At 45.7% G+C, this 15,161-nt stretch overlaps 1 protein-coding gene across 3 annotated transcripts in view; it reads right to left on the bottom strand.

Moving 5' to 3' along the window:
• The window catches only part of PRDM2 (PR/SET domain 2), a 101,179-nt gene that overhangs the window by 76,572 nt on the left and 9,446 nt on the right, over nucleotides 1-15,161 (bottom strand). The window contains exon 2 of one of the 3 annotated variants that reach the window (XM_072156154.1): nucleotides 10,243-10,319. In XM_072156154.1, the coding sequence (XP_072012255.1) occupies nucleotides 10,243-10,251 (9 nt within the window). In that variant the 5' untranslated portion in view covers nucleotides 10,252-10,319. Of the gene's footprint in view, nucleotides 1-9,882; nucleotides 9,958-10,242; nucleotides 10,320-15,161 lie in introns of those variants that run through there. The other 2 variants (XM_072156152.1, XM_072156153.1) reach the window with 2 other exon arrangements.

Here is a 15,161-nt window from a genome sequence, read left to right on the forward strand (position 1 = left end):
TAGTGTTATACTATGGAGAAGTAGCTGAATAGTGATGTTATGGTACCAAGAGATTGCGCACAGGACAGGACAAGAATAATGTACACAGTGATGTCACAATACAAGAAAATCAGACACAACTGCCCCAGACAGACGAGGGACATAGACAAAGCAAAGCAAAAGTTGCCCACATTTCTGTTGACATTTACATCCAAAACTGTCTAATAAGTTTTTTGCCATATTTTCTCAACATTTTAGAAACTACAAGTCACTTTTCTAAAAAGAAGGATGTCTCTTAAAACTGCTCAAACCTTTAAAGTAGCGGTGCAAAGTTTAAATGAGCAATTAGGCATAAACTCCAACAATTAGTTTTGTCACAGAAAGTAAACTAAGTGATGTGACAGTAAAAGACATAAAAGATATACTGTATATAAAACGGGGATAACACACTGTGATGTCGCAGTACGGGGATTACACACACACATTGAGGCCGTAGTACAAGGATAATACACACAGGGATGTCACAGTACAAGCATAATACACACAGGGATGTCACAGTACAAGCATAATACACACAGTGATGTCACAGTACAAGGATAATATACACAGGGATGTCACAGTACAGGGATAATACACACAGTGATGTCACAGTACAAGGATAATATACACAGGGATGTCACAGCACAGGGATAATACACACAGTGAGGTCACAGTACAGGAATAATACACACAGTGATGTCACAGTACAGGGATAATACACACAGTGATGTCACAGTACAGAGATAATACACACAATGATGTCATAGTACAGGGATAATACACACAGTGATGTCACAGTACAAGGATAATATACACAGGGATGTCACAGCACAGGGATAATACACACAGTGAGGTCACAGTACAGGAATAATACACACAGTGATGTCACAGTACAGGGTAATACACACAGGGATGTCACAGTACAAGCATAATACACACAGGGATGTCACAGTACAGGTAAATACACACAGTGATGTCACAGTACAAGGATAATATACACAGGGATGTCACAGTACAGGGATAATACACACAGTGATGTCACAGTACAAGGATAATATACACAGGGATGTCACAGCACAGGGATAATACACACAGGGATGTCACAGTACAAGGATAATATACACAGGGATGTCACAGCACAGGGATAATACACACAGTGAGGTCACAGTACAGGAATAATACACACAGTGATGTCACAGTACAGGGATAATACACACAATGATGTCACAGCACAGTGATAATACACACAATGATGTCACAGTGCAGGGATAATACACACAGTGATGTCACAGTACAGGGATAATACACACAGTGATGTCACAGTACAGAGATAATACACACAGTGATGTCATAGTACAGGGATAATACACACAGTGATGTCACAGTACAAGGATAATATACACAGGGATGTCACAGCACAGGGATAATACACACAGTGAGGTCACAGTACAGGAATAATACACACAGTGATGTCACAGTACAGGGATAATACACACAGTGATGTCACAGCACAGTGATAATACACACAGTGATGTGACAGTACAGGGATATTACAAATGGTGAGGTCACAGTACAGGAATAATACACATGGTGATGTGACAGAATAGGGATAATACACACAGTTATGTCACAGAATAGGGATAATACACACAGTGATGTGACAGTACAGGGATAAAATATAAATACAGTGAAGAAATTAAATAAGTAATAAAGTAAAAACATAGCATAGTGATGTAACACAAAATAGACATATTGCTGTCCCACACACAATGTACAGTTAATAACAGTGGTTAAACAATAAGTGGATAACAGAGAAAGCAAAACGATAAATGTCACAAAACATAAATAACAGGCACAATAATGTCACTGTACAGTAATACTACAATATGCTATAATTTAAGGCATATGTTATACTTTAGGGATAATATATAACATGATATCACCACAGTGCACACATAATGGGTCCCTCTTAGAGATGAGCGAACATGCTCGTCCGAGCTTGATGCTCGGTCGAGCATTAGGGTACTCGAAACTGCTCGTTACTCGGACGAATACTTCGCCCGCTCGAGAAAATGGCAGCTCCCGCCGTTTTGCTTTTTGGCGGCCAGAAACAGAGCCAATCACAAGCCAGGAGACTCTGCACTCCACCCAGCATGACGTGGTACCCTTACACGTCGATAGCAGTGGTTGGCTGGCCAGATCAGGTGACCCTGGGATAGACTAGCCGCTGGCCGCGCTGCTCGGATCATTCTGTCTCTGGATGCCGCTAGGGAGAGAGCTGCTGCTGGTCAGGGAAAGCGTTAGGGTGTTCTATTAGCTTACTGTTAGGCAGGAGTGATTCTCAAAGAACCCAACAGCCCTTCTTAGGGCTACAATAACGTTCTACTTTTTTTAATTTTAATTTGCATCTTTTACCATTTTGTGAGGAATTAGCAGGGGGACTTGCTACCGTTGTGTTTAGCTCTTAGTGGCACACATATCCATAGCAAAGACCGAAGTGGGAAAATTCAGTAGGGGTTGGATTTCTATTAGGCAATAACTCAGTGTCATCTCATCTGGCATAGTAGTGTGCTTCCTTTGATACTTGGCTAGAAAATAGCCATAGGAGAATACAAACAGCTTCTTGAAGCCTACAGTAGCGTTCTATATATTTGATTTCTGGTTGATCTGCTGGTGGCTGTAGTTTCTGCAGTGCATGTACTTGCCAATTCTGAGCAATTTGTAGTGAGACTTGCGACCGCTGTGTTCTGCGCTTAGTGGCGCACATATCCATAGCAAAGGCCGAAGTGGCAAAATTCAGTAGGGGTTGGATTTCTATTAGGCAATAACTCAGTGTCATCTCATCTGGCATAGTAGTGTGCTTCCTTTGATACTTGGCTAGAAAATAGCCATAGGAGAATACAAACAGCTTCTTGAAGCCTACAGTAGCGTTCTATATATTTGATTTCTGGTTGATCTGCTGGTGGCTGTAGTTTCTGCAGTGCATGTACTTGCCAATTCTGAGCAATTTGTAGTGAGACTTGCGACCGCTGTGTTCTGCGCTTAGTGGCGCACATATCCATAGCAAAGGCCGAAGTGGCAAAATTCAGTAGGGGTTGGATTTCTATTAGGCAATAACTCAGTGTCATCTCATCTGGCATAGTAGTGTGCTTCCTTTGATACTTGGCTAGAAAATAGCCATAGGAGAATACAAACAGCTTCTTGAAGCCTACAGTAGCGTTCTATATATTTGATTTCTGGTTGATCTGCTGGTGGCTGTAGTTTCTGCAGTGCATGTACTTGCCAATTCTGAGCAATTTGTAGTGAGACTTGCGACCGCTGTGTTCTGCGCTTAGTGGCGCACATATCCATAGCAAAGGCCGAAGTGGCAAAATTCAGTAGGGGTTGGATTTCTATTAGGCAATAACTCAGTGTCATCTCATCTGGCATAGTAGTGTGCTTCCTTTGATACTTGGCTAGAAAATAGCCATAGGAGAATACAAACAGCTTCTTGAAGCCTACAGTAGCGTTCTATATATTTGATTTCTGGTTGATCTGCTGGTGGCTGTAGTTTCTGCAGTGCATGTACTTGCCAATTCTGAGCAATTTGTAGTGAGACTTGCGACCGCTGTGTTCTGCGCTTAGTGGCGCACATATCCATAGCAAAGGCTGAAGTGGCAAAATTCAGTAGGGGTTGGATTTCTATTAGGCACTAACTCAGTGTCATCTCATCTGGCATAGTAGTGTGCTTCCTTTGATACTTGGCTAGAAAATAGCCATAGCAATAGGATAGGATTGTTTGGTTTTAAAAACTCAAAAAAAAAACAAAAAACACAAAAAAAAAAAAAAAAACACAAAAAAACACAAAAAAAAACAAAAAGAAGTAAAAAAAAAAAAAAAAAAGTTATAACTCTCATTTTAAAAATGTTTAACCCGAGGGCTAGGGGTAGAGGACGAGGGCGGGGACGTGGGCGTCCAACTACTGCAGGGGTCAGAGGCCGTGGTCCTGGGCGGGGTGAGACACCACCTGCTGATGAGGGAGCAGGGGAACGCCGCAGAGCTACACTCCCTAGGTTCATGTCTGAAGTTACTGGGACTCGTGGTAGAGCACTGTTGAGGCCAGAACAGTGCGAACAGGTGATGTCGTGGATTGCTGACAATGCTTCGAGCAATTTGTCCACCACCAGTCAGTCTTCCACGCAGTCCACCCATGTCACCGAAATCCCCACTCCTCCAGCTCCTGCACCTCAGCCTCCTCCCCCCCAGTCTGCCCCCTCCCAGGAAAATTTGCCATTTGAACCGGCATACTCTGAGGAACTGTTTTCTGGACCCTTCCCACAGTCACAAACCACTTGTCCGGTTGCTGCTGAGCAATTTTCCGATGCCCAGGTTTTCCACCAGTCACAGTCTGTGGGTGATGATGACCTTCTTGACGTAGTGGAAGTGTGTAAAGAGGTGTCCGACGATGAGGAGACACGATTGTCAGACAGTGGGGAAGTTGTTGTCAGGGCAGGAAGTCCGAGGGGGGAGCAGACTGAGGGATCGGAGGATGATGAGGTGACAGACCCAAGCTGGGTTGAGAGGCCGGGTGAACACAGTGCTTCTGAGACGGAGGAGAGTCCTCGACCTGAACAGGTTGGAAGAGGCAGTGGTGGGGCCAGACGGAGAGGCAGGGCCAGAGCTGGTGCATCAGCGCCACTGTCAACTAGTGAAGCTCCCGTGGTGAGGGCTCTTGCGGCGAGGGCTAGATCTTCAGAAGTGTGGAGGTTCTTTAAGGAAACACCGGATGACCGACGGACTGTGGTGTGCAACATTTGCCAAACCAGGCTCAGCAGGGGTTCCACCACTACTAGCTTAACTACCACCAGTATGCGCAGGCATATGAATGCTAAGCACCCCACTCAGTGGCAACAAGCCCGTTCACCTCCGGCCGTGCACACCACTGCTCCTTCCCCTGTGTCAGCTGCTAGTCAGCCCCCTGCCCAGGACCCTGGCACAAAAACCCCATCGTCGCCTCCACGATCCTCCACAGCATCCACCAGCGTTCAGCTCTCCATACCCCAGACGCTGGAGCGGAAACGCAAATATAGTGCAACCCACCCGCACGCCCAAGCCCTTAATGTGCACATCTCCAGATTGCTTAGCCTGGAGATGCTGCCCTATAGGCTAGTAGAGACCGAGGCCTTTCGCAACCTCATGGCGGCGGCCGCCCCTCGGTATTCGGTCCCCAGCCGCCACTACTTTTCCCGATGTGCCGTCCCAGCCCTGCACCAGCACGTGTCAGACAACATCATCCGTGCCCTGACCAACGCCGTTTCTGACAAGGTCCACCTGACCACGGACACGTGGACGAGTGCTGCTGGGCAGGGCCACTATATATCGCTGACGGCACATTGGGTTAACTTGGTGGAGGCTGGGACCGAGTCTGACCCTGGGGCTGGTCATATACTGCCGACGCCGAGGATTGCGGGGCCTACCTCGGTCCAGGTGTTTCAGGCCTACTATGCCTCCTCCTCCTCCCACCCCTCCTCCACCTCCTCCTCCGAACTACCATCCGTGGGCACGGCGCCATCAGTCGGTAGCTCTAGGCACAGCAGCAGTGCCGTCGCTAAGCGACAGCAGGCGGTGCTCAAACTGCTGAGCCTAGGCGACAAAAGGCACACCGCCCAAGAGCTATTACAGGGCATCACGGCGCAGACTGATCTGTGGCTGGCACCGCTGAACCTCAAGCCGGGAATGGTTGTGTGTGACAACGGCCGTAACCTGGTGGCGGCTCTGCAACTCGGCAGACTGACACATGTGCCATGCCTGGCGTTTCCTCAAGACATACCCCAATCTGTCTGATTTGCTCACGAAGGTGCGCCGCATCTGTGCGCATTTCAGGAAGTCCAGCCCAGATGCTGCCACTCTCAGGGCAGCGCAGCGCCGCCTCCAACTGCCCGCTCACCGACTGTTGTGCGACGTGCCCACGAGGTGGAATTCAACACTGACCATGTTATCCAGAGTTTACCAGCAGCGCAGAGCGATTGTAGACTGCCAGATGTCAACTTCCACCAGAACTGGTAGTCAGGTCAGTCAGCTTCCTCAAGTCTACAATGAGGAGTGGACGTGGATGTCTGATATCTGTCAGGTGCTGAGTAACTTTGAGGAGTCAACACAGATGGTCAGTGGCGATGCCGCCATCATCAGCCTCACCATCCCGCTGCTTGGCCTGTTGAAAAACTCTCTGGTCAGCATGAAGTCGGAAGCTTTGCGCTCGTCACAAGAGACGGGGGAAGAATATTCCCTTGTTGATAGCCAAAGCACCCTGAGGTCTGTTTCTCAGCGCATATCGGAGGAGGTGGAGGTGGAGGAGGATGAGGAGGAAGAGGAGGAGAATGTTGGCGAGACACAAGAGGGGACCATTGTTGAGTCCTTCACTGTTCAGCGTGTATGGGCAGAAGAAGAGGAGTTGGAGGAGTTGGAGGAGGAGGAAATGGACAGTCAGGCCAGTGAGGGGAGTGAATTCTTACGCGTTGGTACTCTGGCGCATATGGCAGATTTCATGCTAGGCTGCCTATCCCGTGACCCTCGCGTTCAAAGAATTTATTCCAGCACCGATTACTGGGTGTTCACTCTCCTGGACCCACGGTACAAGCAAAATCTTTCCACTCTCATCCCTGCAGAGGAAAGGAGTGTGAGAATGCATGAATACCAGCAGGCCCTGGTGCACAAGCTGAAACAGTATTTCCCTTCTGACAGCGCTAGCGGCAGAGTGCGTAGTTCTGCGGGACAAGTAGCGAGGGAGAGTAGGCGAGCAGGCAGCTTGTCCAGCACTGGCAAGGGTACGCTTTACAAGGCTTTTGCCAGCTTTATGTCACCCCAGCAAGACACTGTCACCTGTCCCCAGTCTCGGCAGAGTAGGGCTGATCTTTACAGAAAGATGGTGAGGGAGTACGTAGCTGACCATACCATCGTCCTAAATGATCACACAGCTCCCTACAACTACTGGGTTTCAAAGCTGGACATGTGGCACGAACTGGCGCTGTACGCCTTGGAGGTTCTTGCCTGCCCTGCCGCTAGCGTCTTGTCCGAGCGGGTTTTCAGTGCAGCTGGTGGCATCATCACCGATAAGCGTACACGCCTGTCGACTGACAGCGCTGACAGGCTGACGCTTATTAAAATGAATAAAGGCTGGATTTCTCAGAATTTCCAATCTCCACCAGGTGAAGGAAGCTCAACCTGAATAATTGATCCACTCCTCCTCCTCCTCCTCATTTTCCTCCTTCTCCTCCTCTTTGTACAGTAAAGCAGAGGAAAATGGCTATTTTTTGACAGGGCCCACTGGCTCTTGCTATAGTACTTCATGCATTTAATTTTTCTGGAGGGCCACCTACCCGGTCCTCTGTTTGAAACAATTTTTGTGAGTGCCACATACAGGCACTCAATCTATTCCATTTTTCTGGAGGGCCACCTACCCGGTCCTCTGTTTTAAAAAATTTTTGGGACTGCCACATACAGGCACTCAATCTATTCCATTTTACTGGAGGGCCACCTACCTGCTCCTCTGGTTTGAAACATTTTTGGGACTGCCACATACAGGCACTCAATCTATTCCATTTTACTGCAGGGCCACCTACCTGCTCCTCTGGTTTGAACAATTTTTGGGACTGCCACATACAGGCACTCAATCTATTCCATTTTACTGCAGGGCCACCTACCTGCTCCTCTGGTTTGAACAATTTTTGGGACTGCCACATACAGGCACTCAATCTATTCCATTTTACTGGAGGGCCACCTACCTGCTCCTCTGGTTTGAAGAATTTTTGGGACTGCCACATACAGGCACTCAATCTATTCCATTTTACTGGAGGGCCACCTACCTGCTCCTCTGGTTTGAAACATTTTTGGGACTGCCACATACAGGCACTCAATCTATCCCATTTTACTGGAGGGCCACCTACCTGCTCCTCTGGTTTGAAAAATGTTTGGGACTGCCACATACAGGCACTATCCAAATTAAATTGTCTCCATAGCAGCCTCCACACGTTGTCTCCATTGCTACCTCCAAAAGTCGTCCATATAGCTGCCTCCATACATCGTCCCTTTATCAAACGAGGTGTGTCAGGCAGAAATTTGGGTTGTTTTCATGGATTCCACATCAAAGTTGTTAACTTTGTCGCCACCCTGCTGTGTTATCCACAAAATATACTGGCAAACTTTTACCATTTAGGGATATTATTTCAGCGCTTTTTGCGCATCTGTTTACATTCCCCTCACCCGGCATATCCTAAACTTATAAGAACGCTACTACACTTGATCTTATACAAAAGGTTCTTAGAAGTGCTGTTTGGGGAGTAGCCTAGAAACAGGGGCTTGGATTGGCGAAAGCTCGCCTGGCTGCAGAGCGCCAGCTCCATCACAAGATCCAACTAACATAGTTGCAGCACCTTTAATCTACTACTAGTTCACTGCCTCCATAATAATAATAATCTTTATTTATATAGCGTCATCATATTCTGCAGCGCTTTACAAATCATAGGAAACAAATACAAATGTAATGTAACAGAGCACAACATTTGTATGGAACAACAGGAGTGAGGTCCCTGCTCGCCAGAGCTTACGGTTTATGAAGATGATGGGGTAACACGAGGTAAAAGAATATTTAATGGTCAAGCCATTCTTCTTAGGGAATAGAAAAAAATATAATAAATGGAATTGCTGTCGCTTGAAACACTCAGCCGTCATCTTATATACCAGGTCCAGGGTGAATGGGACTGCAGAGAAGTCTGGTGCCTGTTGGTTGCTGGATAACAGATGGGAGGACGACACAGGACGGGTTAGTAGAAGAGTTAAAACTTCATGCAGTTAATGAGTGTTATAGGCTTGCCTAAAGAAATGGGTTTTAAGAGCACGTTTGAAACTTTGGAGGTTAGGTATTAGTCTGATAGTCCGGGGCAGAGCATTCCATAGAATTGGTGCAGCTCTAGAGAAGTCTTGGAGACGCGAGTGGGAGGTCCGCACTAGGGTAGAGGTTAATCTAAGATCACTGGCGGATCTAAGAGCACGGGTTGGGCGATAGACTGAGATAAGAGAGGAGAGGTAGGGGGGTGCAGCATTATACAGAGCTTTATGGATGAGGGTTATTATTATTTTAAACTATTCGAAAGGAGACTGGCAGCAAGTGCAGCGACTGGCATGAACTGTAAGCATACATGGTCCCCTTATCAAACGAGCTGTGTCAGGCAGAATTTGGGGTTGTTTTCATGGCTTCCATGTTAACTTTGTCGCCACCCTGCTGTGTAATCCACAAAATATACTGGCAAACTTTTATCATGTAGCGATATTATTTGAGCGCTTCTTGCTCACCTCCTTTGGTTCCTCTCTGCCACCCATTGGTTTGAAGCCGGAGTCCATTTAGGGTATGTCGCCATGCCACTCTCTAGCCTGCCGCTGCTGCCGCTGCCTCTGCATGCCGTCCCCTATAGTGTCAGGGTCAATTATTGGATGTTTTAGATGCTATCTAGCTTCATTCTGTCACTCTGTCATGGCCATGCTGTTGCCCATAGTTTTGGCATAATGGTGCGATTAGGCAGCCTCAGAGGCATCCATGCATGCTGCCCCTGCTGTTTCCTGTCCATTTCCGTGGTGTTTCCATCCTTTTCTGAGGTTCCCAGGTGTTTGGCCAAGCTTCCCTGTGCAGAGCCTTGGTCCCCTTGAAAAATGCTCGAGTCTCCCATTGACTTCAATGGGGTTCGTTATTCGAGACGAGCACTCGAGCATCGGGAAAAGTTCGTCTCGAATAACGAGTACCCGAGCATTTTAGTGTTCGCTCATCTCTAGTCCCTCTATCATTTTTTTCAACCCCTTTTTCATCATCCACATCCATCAGTAAATATATCTTACCACTTTGTGTTGGGCACCATGTAAACATGCATTGCTCTACACACCCAATCCTCTATCACTGCAATCCTCTATCACCCAGTACCCAGTAATCTAGTAAAACTACCCCTATGGGGTCTTATTAGCAAACTTTGCCTCTAACTTTTGAAAACATATAGAGTACAGTCTGAGAGAAAAGGCCTTTGTTGCCCAGAGCAACCAATCAACAAACAGCTTTCATTTTCTAGCAGCAGAACACAAAATGGAAGCTGTGCTCTTATTAGTTACTTTGGGCAACCATGTGAAAATGTTTGAGCATTTTCTACCCAGTACACCCACATTAACCCTCTCTTTTTCTTGCAGTAGTTGAAACAGATGTTATACCTGATTCATTGTGAATTGCTGGTGGGCTCTGGGAAGCTGTGCATCACAAAGTCCTCACGTTTCTGGTTACATGTGCACTAAAAACAAAAAAAAAATTAAATTTAAAAAACAACATTTAAACTATAGAGATGGTACCAATATTGCTACTTAATTCAACTTATATTACTGGGGTCCATGAACTGAGGCATGAGGCACCGTTTTTTCCCCTCTGTTTTTCAAAAAGCATCCTGTAACATTGAATAAATACTGATATAGTTGCTTGCTAACAAAAAAAAAGGTACTTCAGATTAAGGGGTCTATTCACACTGTGCCTACAAGGTACATTCTACATCAGGAGTACCATATACGTCACATATTAAAGATAGTGGGGGGCATTTATTATTGACTTTCAAATGGAAAACTGGAGAAATTTTCTTTTCCCTTGCTGCGCCTTATTTATGAAGTGTCAGCACCACAATATAGGTGGGGTTTTTTGGGCGCAAAACTCTGGCACTGCTTGTGAATCAGTCACTTTTATTTATCAGATTTGTGGAGTAATATTTGGTGCACAATTAGAGCAGCTCAAAGCTGGTCTAGGGAGTTCTATTTCACCTTCATGAATGTGGAGACAGTTCAAATCTTTTGTGATCGTGTGCCAAATCATTAATCCCTTGCACCACAAACTTACACCCCACTGAAAAATATAGAACGCTTCCTGCACCCAAATCAATAAGTGCCTGCCAGTACACTGCGTGTTACGTTATTTATCTCTCCAAAGTCTCCTACTGATAGAAATTACAGACCAGATTATCACCATTACTGACTGAGGTGTTCATGAAGCCCAATGGTCTATAACTTGGGGTCAAGAAAAGAACCTCCATGCCAACTTTCAATACAAACAGAAAATGGCAGACAGTCGTCTTGTTAAATGAACACTCCAGTCAAAGCAGATTCATTGGGGGTATTCATTAATATGTGGCAGGCTGCAACACGACACAGAGGTGTGAGAAGTGTGAAGATCTGTGGCAGTTTAAGGCTATATGCACATGAACATGTGATTGCCCGGCTGTAGCCGAGCGGGCACACGTCCGGCGCCATGGAGAGGAGGAGGGGTGACCCGTCCTATGTTTTCCCCATGAATGGAGCGGTACGGTGCCGTATCTCTCCATGCGGCCATTGCCGTTTATGGGGAATATATGTACGGCCGCAAGCTACAATACGCCCCCCCCCCCCACCCCACCCCCAACGGTCCTGTGCATGGGGCCTAAGACATGTACACCATGTTCCAAATGATTATGCAAATGATATTTTTCTCAGCTTTTCCTAAATGGTCAATGCAAATGCCACGTCAGTATAATAATGTCTTCACCGGTTAGAGTGTAAATCAAATTTTATTGAACAAACCTCCCAATGAGAACAGTATATTCTTCAAAACTAAAAAAAAACTCAAAATGCACAGTTCCAAATTATTATGCACAGCAGAGTGTCCAAACATTTTATAGGTTGTGAAGAACTGAAAATGGTCATTTGTTGAATTTGTAGCATTAGGAGGTCACATTCACTGAAATTAACCCCTTAACGCTCTGCGCCGTAGCTCTACGGCGCAGAGGTATAAGGGATGTATGAAGAGGGCTAACGGGCTGAGTCCTCTTCATACAGAGGTGGGGGTTTTTGCATAATGCATAAAACCCCCACCGCTAATAACCGCGGTTGGTGCTCGCACCGATCGCGGCTATCAACCCCCCTCCGTTGCCGCCGGCAAAGTCGCCGGCGGCATTTAAAAGACGGCGGCGCGCGGGGCCGCCATCTTTTTTTCGATTGCCACGCCCCCAAACGTCATCGGGGGGCGGCGATCGGTTGCCATGGTAGCCTCGTGTCTTCTTTTGACACGAGGCTATCTTGCAGCTGCAGATTCGTTACAATGAGCCAGTGGCTCATTGTAATGAATGTGCTGCAAAAATGCCATATATTGCAATACAGAAGTATTGCAGTATATGGTAGCAGCGATCTGACCATCTAGGGTTAATGTACCCTAGATGGTCTAAAAGATAGTGAAAAAAAAAAAGAAAAAAAAAAGTTTAAAAAATAAAAAAAATTAATAAAATATTAAAAGTTCAAATCACCCCCCTTTCCCTAGAACGGATATAAAACATAATAAACAGTAAAAATCACAAACATATTAGGTATCACCGCGTCCCAAAATGCCCGATCTATCAAAATATAAAAACGGTTACAGGCGGCGGTGACCTCCGAGGCGGGAAATGGCGCTCAAATGTCCGAAATGCGACTTTTACACCTTTTTACATAACATAAAAAATGAAATAAAAAATGATCAAAATGTCGCACAGACCTCAAAATGGTAGCAATGAAAATGTCGCCTCATTTCGCAAAAAATGACCCCTCACACATCTCCGTGCGCCAAAGTATGAAAAAGTTATTAGCGTCAGAAGATGGCAACATTTTTTTTTCTTTTTTGTACACATTCGTGGGCATGTTATTTGGAGCGATGAGTGAAAGTCGTAAAAACTGAGTCCACAAGAACGTGACGCACGTGCGTTTTTTTTTTCAATTTTTCCACATTTGGAATTTTTTTTCAGCTTCGCAGTACACGGCATGTTAAAATAAATAACATTACGGGAAAGTAAAATTTGTTACGCACAAAATAAGCCCTCACACAGGTCTGTACACGGAAAAATGAAAAAGTTATGGATTTTTGAAGTTGGAGAGCGAGAAATGAGCCGAAAAACCCTCTGTCCTTAAGGGGTTAAAAGCCATTTCAATCCAAAACACCCTAACAGGCCAAGTTACACATTAACATAGGAACCCTTTTTTGATATCACCTTCACAATTCTTTCACCCATTGAACTTGTGAGATTTTGGAGAGTTTCTGCTTGAATTTCTTTGCATGATGTCAGAATCGCCTCCCAGAGCTGCCATTTTGATGTCTACTGCCTGCACAAGCCCTAAACACCAAATTCTGGATTTAGATAGTTGCTCACTTTTTGAGCTAATTGTCTGGCAAAATCTTATAACACTTTCGATTTTCACACCATTTAGTCCACTTAGTCATTCAGCGGCAATGGATCAGGGCCTACAGATATTTTTTTACAGACAGGAAAAAATGATGCAAATCAGTCGTGAAAAAATTGACAATATCATAGTTTTTTTTGCAGGAAGCCTTAATCCACTTATGAAAAGTGGCTGTAGTTAGCTTGTCTAGCTATGTGCACAACAGATTTATCATACATGACTCATTTAAAGGTTGGCCAGTGGGTCCGGCTGTGTAATTCTGGGGGTTAGGGGGGCTGTGTAATTCTGGGGGTTAGGGGGGCTGTGTAATTCTGGGGGTTAGGGGGGCTGTGTAATACTCGGGGTTAGGGGGGCTGTGTAATACTCGGGGTTAGGGGGGCTGTGTAATACTCGGGGTTAGGGGGGCTGTGTAATACTCGGGGTTAGGGGGGCTGTGTAATACTCGGGGTTAGGGGGCTGTGTAATACTCGGGGTTAGGGGGGCTGTGTAATACTGGGGGTTAGGGGGGCTGTGTAATACTGGGGGTTAGAGGGGCTGTGTAATACTGGAGGTTAGAGGGGCTGTGTAATACTGGGGGTTAGAGGGGCTGTGTAATACTGGAGGTTAGAGGGGCTGTGTAATACTGGGGGTTAGAGGGGCTGTGTAATACTGGGGGTTAGAGGGGCTGTGTAATACTGGAGGTTAGAGGGGCTGTGTAATACTGGGGGTTAGAGGGGCTGTGTAATACTGGAGGTTAGAGGGGCTGTGTAATACTGGGGGTTAGAGGGGCTGTGTAATACTGGGGTTTAGAGGGGCTGTGTAATACTGGGGTTTAGAGGGGCTGTGTAATACTGGGGGTTAGAGGGGCTGTGTAATACTGGGGGTTAGAGGGGCTGTGTAATACTGGGGGTTAGAGGGGCTGTGTAATACTGGGGGTTAGAGGGGCTGTGTAATACTGGGGGTTAGAGGGGCTGTGTAATACTGGGGGTTAGAGGGGCTGTGTAATACTGGGGGTTAGAGGGGCTGTGTAATACTCGGGGTTAGGGGGGCTGTGTAATACTGGGGGTTAGAGGGGCTGTGTAATATTGGGGGTTAGAGGGGCTGTGTAATATTGGGAGTTAGAGGGTCTGTTTAATACTGGGGGTTAGAGGGGCTGTGTAATACTGGGGGTTAGAGGGGCTGTGTAATACTGGGGGTTAGAGGGGCTGTGTAATACTAGGGGTTAGAGGGGCTGTGTAATACTGGGGGTTAGAGGGGCTGTGTGCTACAGGGGTTGGAGTAGCTTTATATACTGTCTATGGGGGATATGTATATACTGTAGTGGCTGAATTTTAATTAAACCGAGTGGGAACTGTATATATATATATATATATATATATATATATATATATATATATATATATATATATATAAGATGTGTATATAAATTAGCTGCGTCCTGTAGTTCAGGAGGCCAGGTATATAATAAATTGTGGGTGCTGTAGATACTATAAATTGTTTAGGGAATATAAAAAGTATGTTTTATGCTGGGGAATAGTATACTCAGTCGTGTTGTGTATTTAGTAACACACTCCATTATAGTGTAAGTTTTTTTAGGGGCACAGTGTGGAGTTGTGCTGCATGAAGCTGAAGACGTTTGACTTTGAATTCAGCAGAGATAAACCATGGCTGGGAGAAATCGTAAAGAAGTCTTTTTCCTGAGCAGATTGTCACCTGTAAGGTACTAGATACTAGATGTCACTAATACCTGTGTCATTGACTGACTATTTGTGTGCGAGGTAGATTCATTAGGCACAAGAGGGGGGTGGGGGCAGCATTTTCAATTTTCGGGCCTGCGTCTATATATAATCTACTTTATATTGTTGCATCTATAAATCTATCATCTTTCATATTTATCATCAATCTACAGATCATCTTTATCTCCTATGAAA

The sequence above is a fragment of the Engystomops pustulosus genome, chromosome 6 (genome assembly GCF_040894005.1).
Source record: "Engystomops pustulosus chromosome 6, aEngPut4.maternal, whole genome shotgun sequence".
Classification (NCBI taxonomy): Eukaryota; Metazoa; Chordata; class Amphibia; order Anura; family Leptodactylidae; genus Engystomops; species Engystomops pustulosus.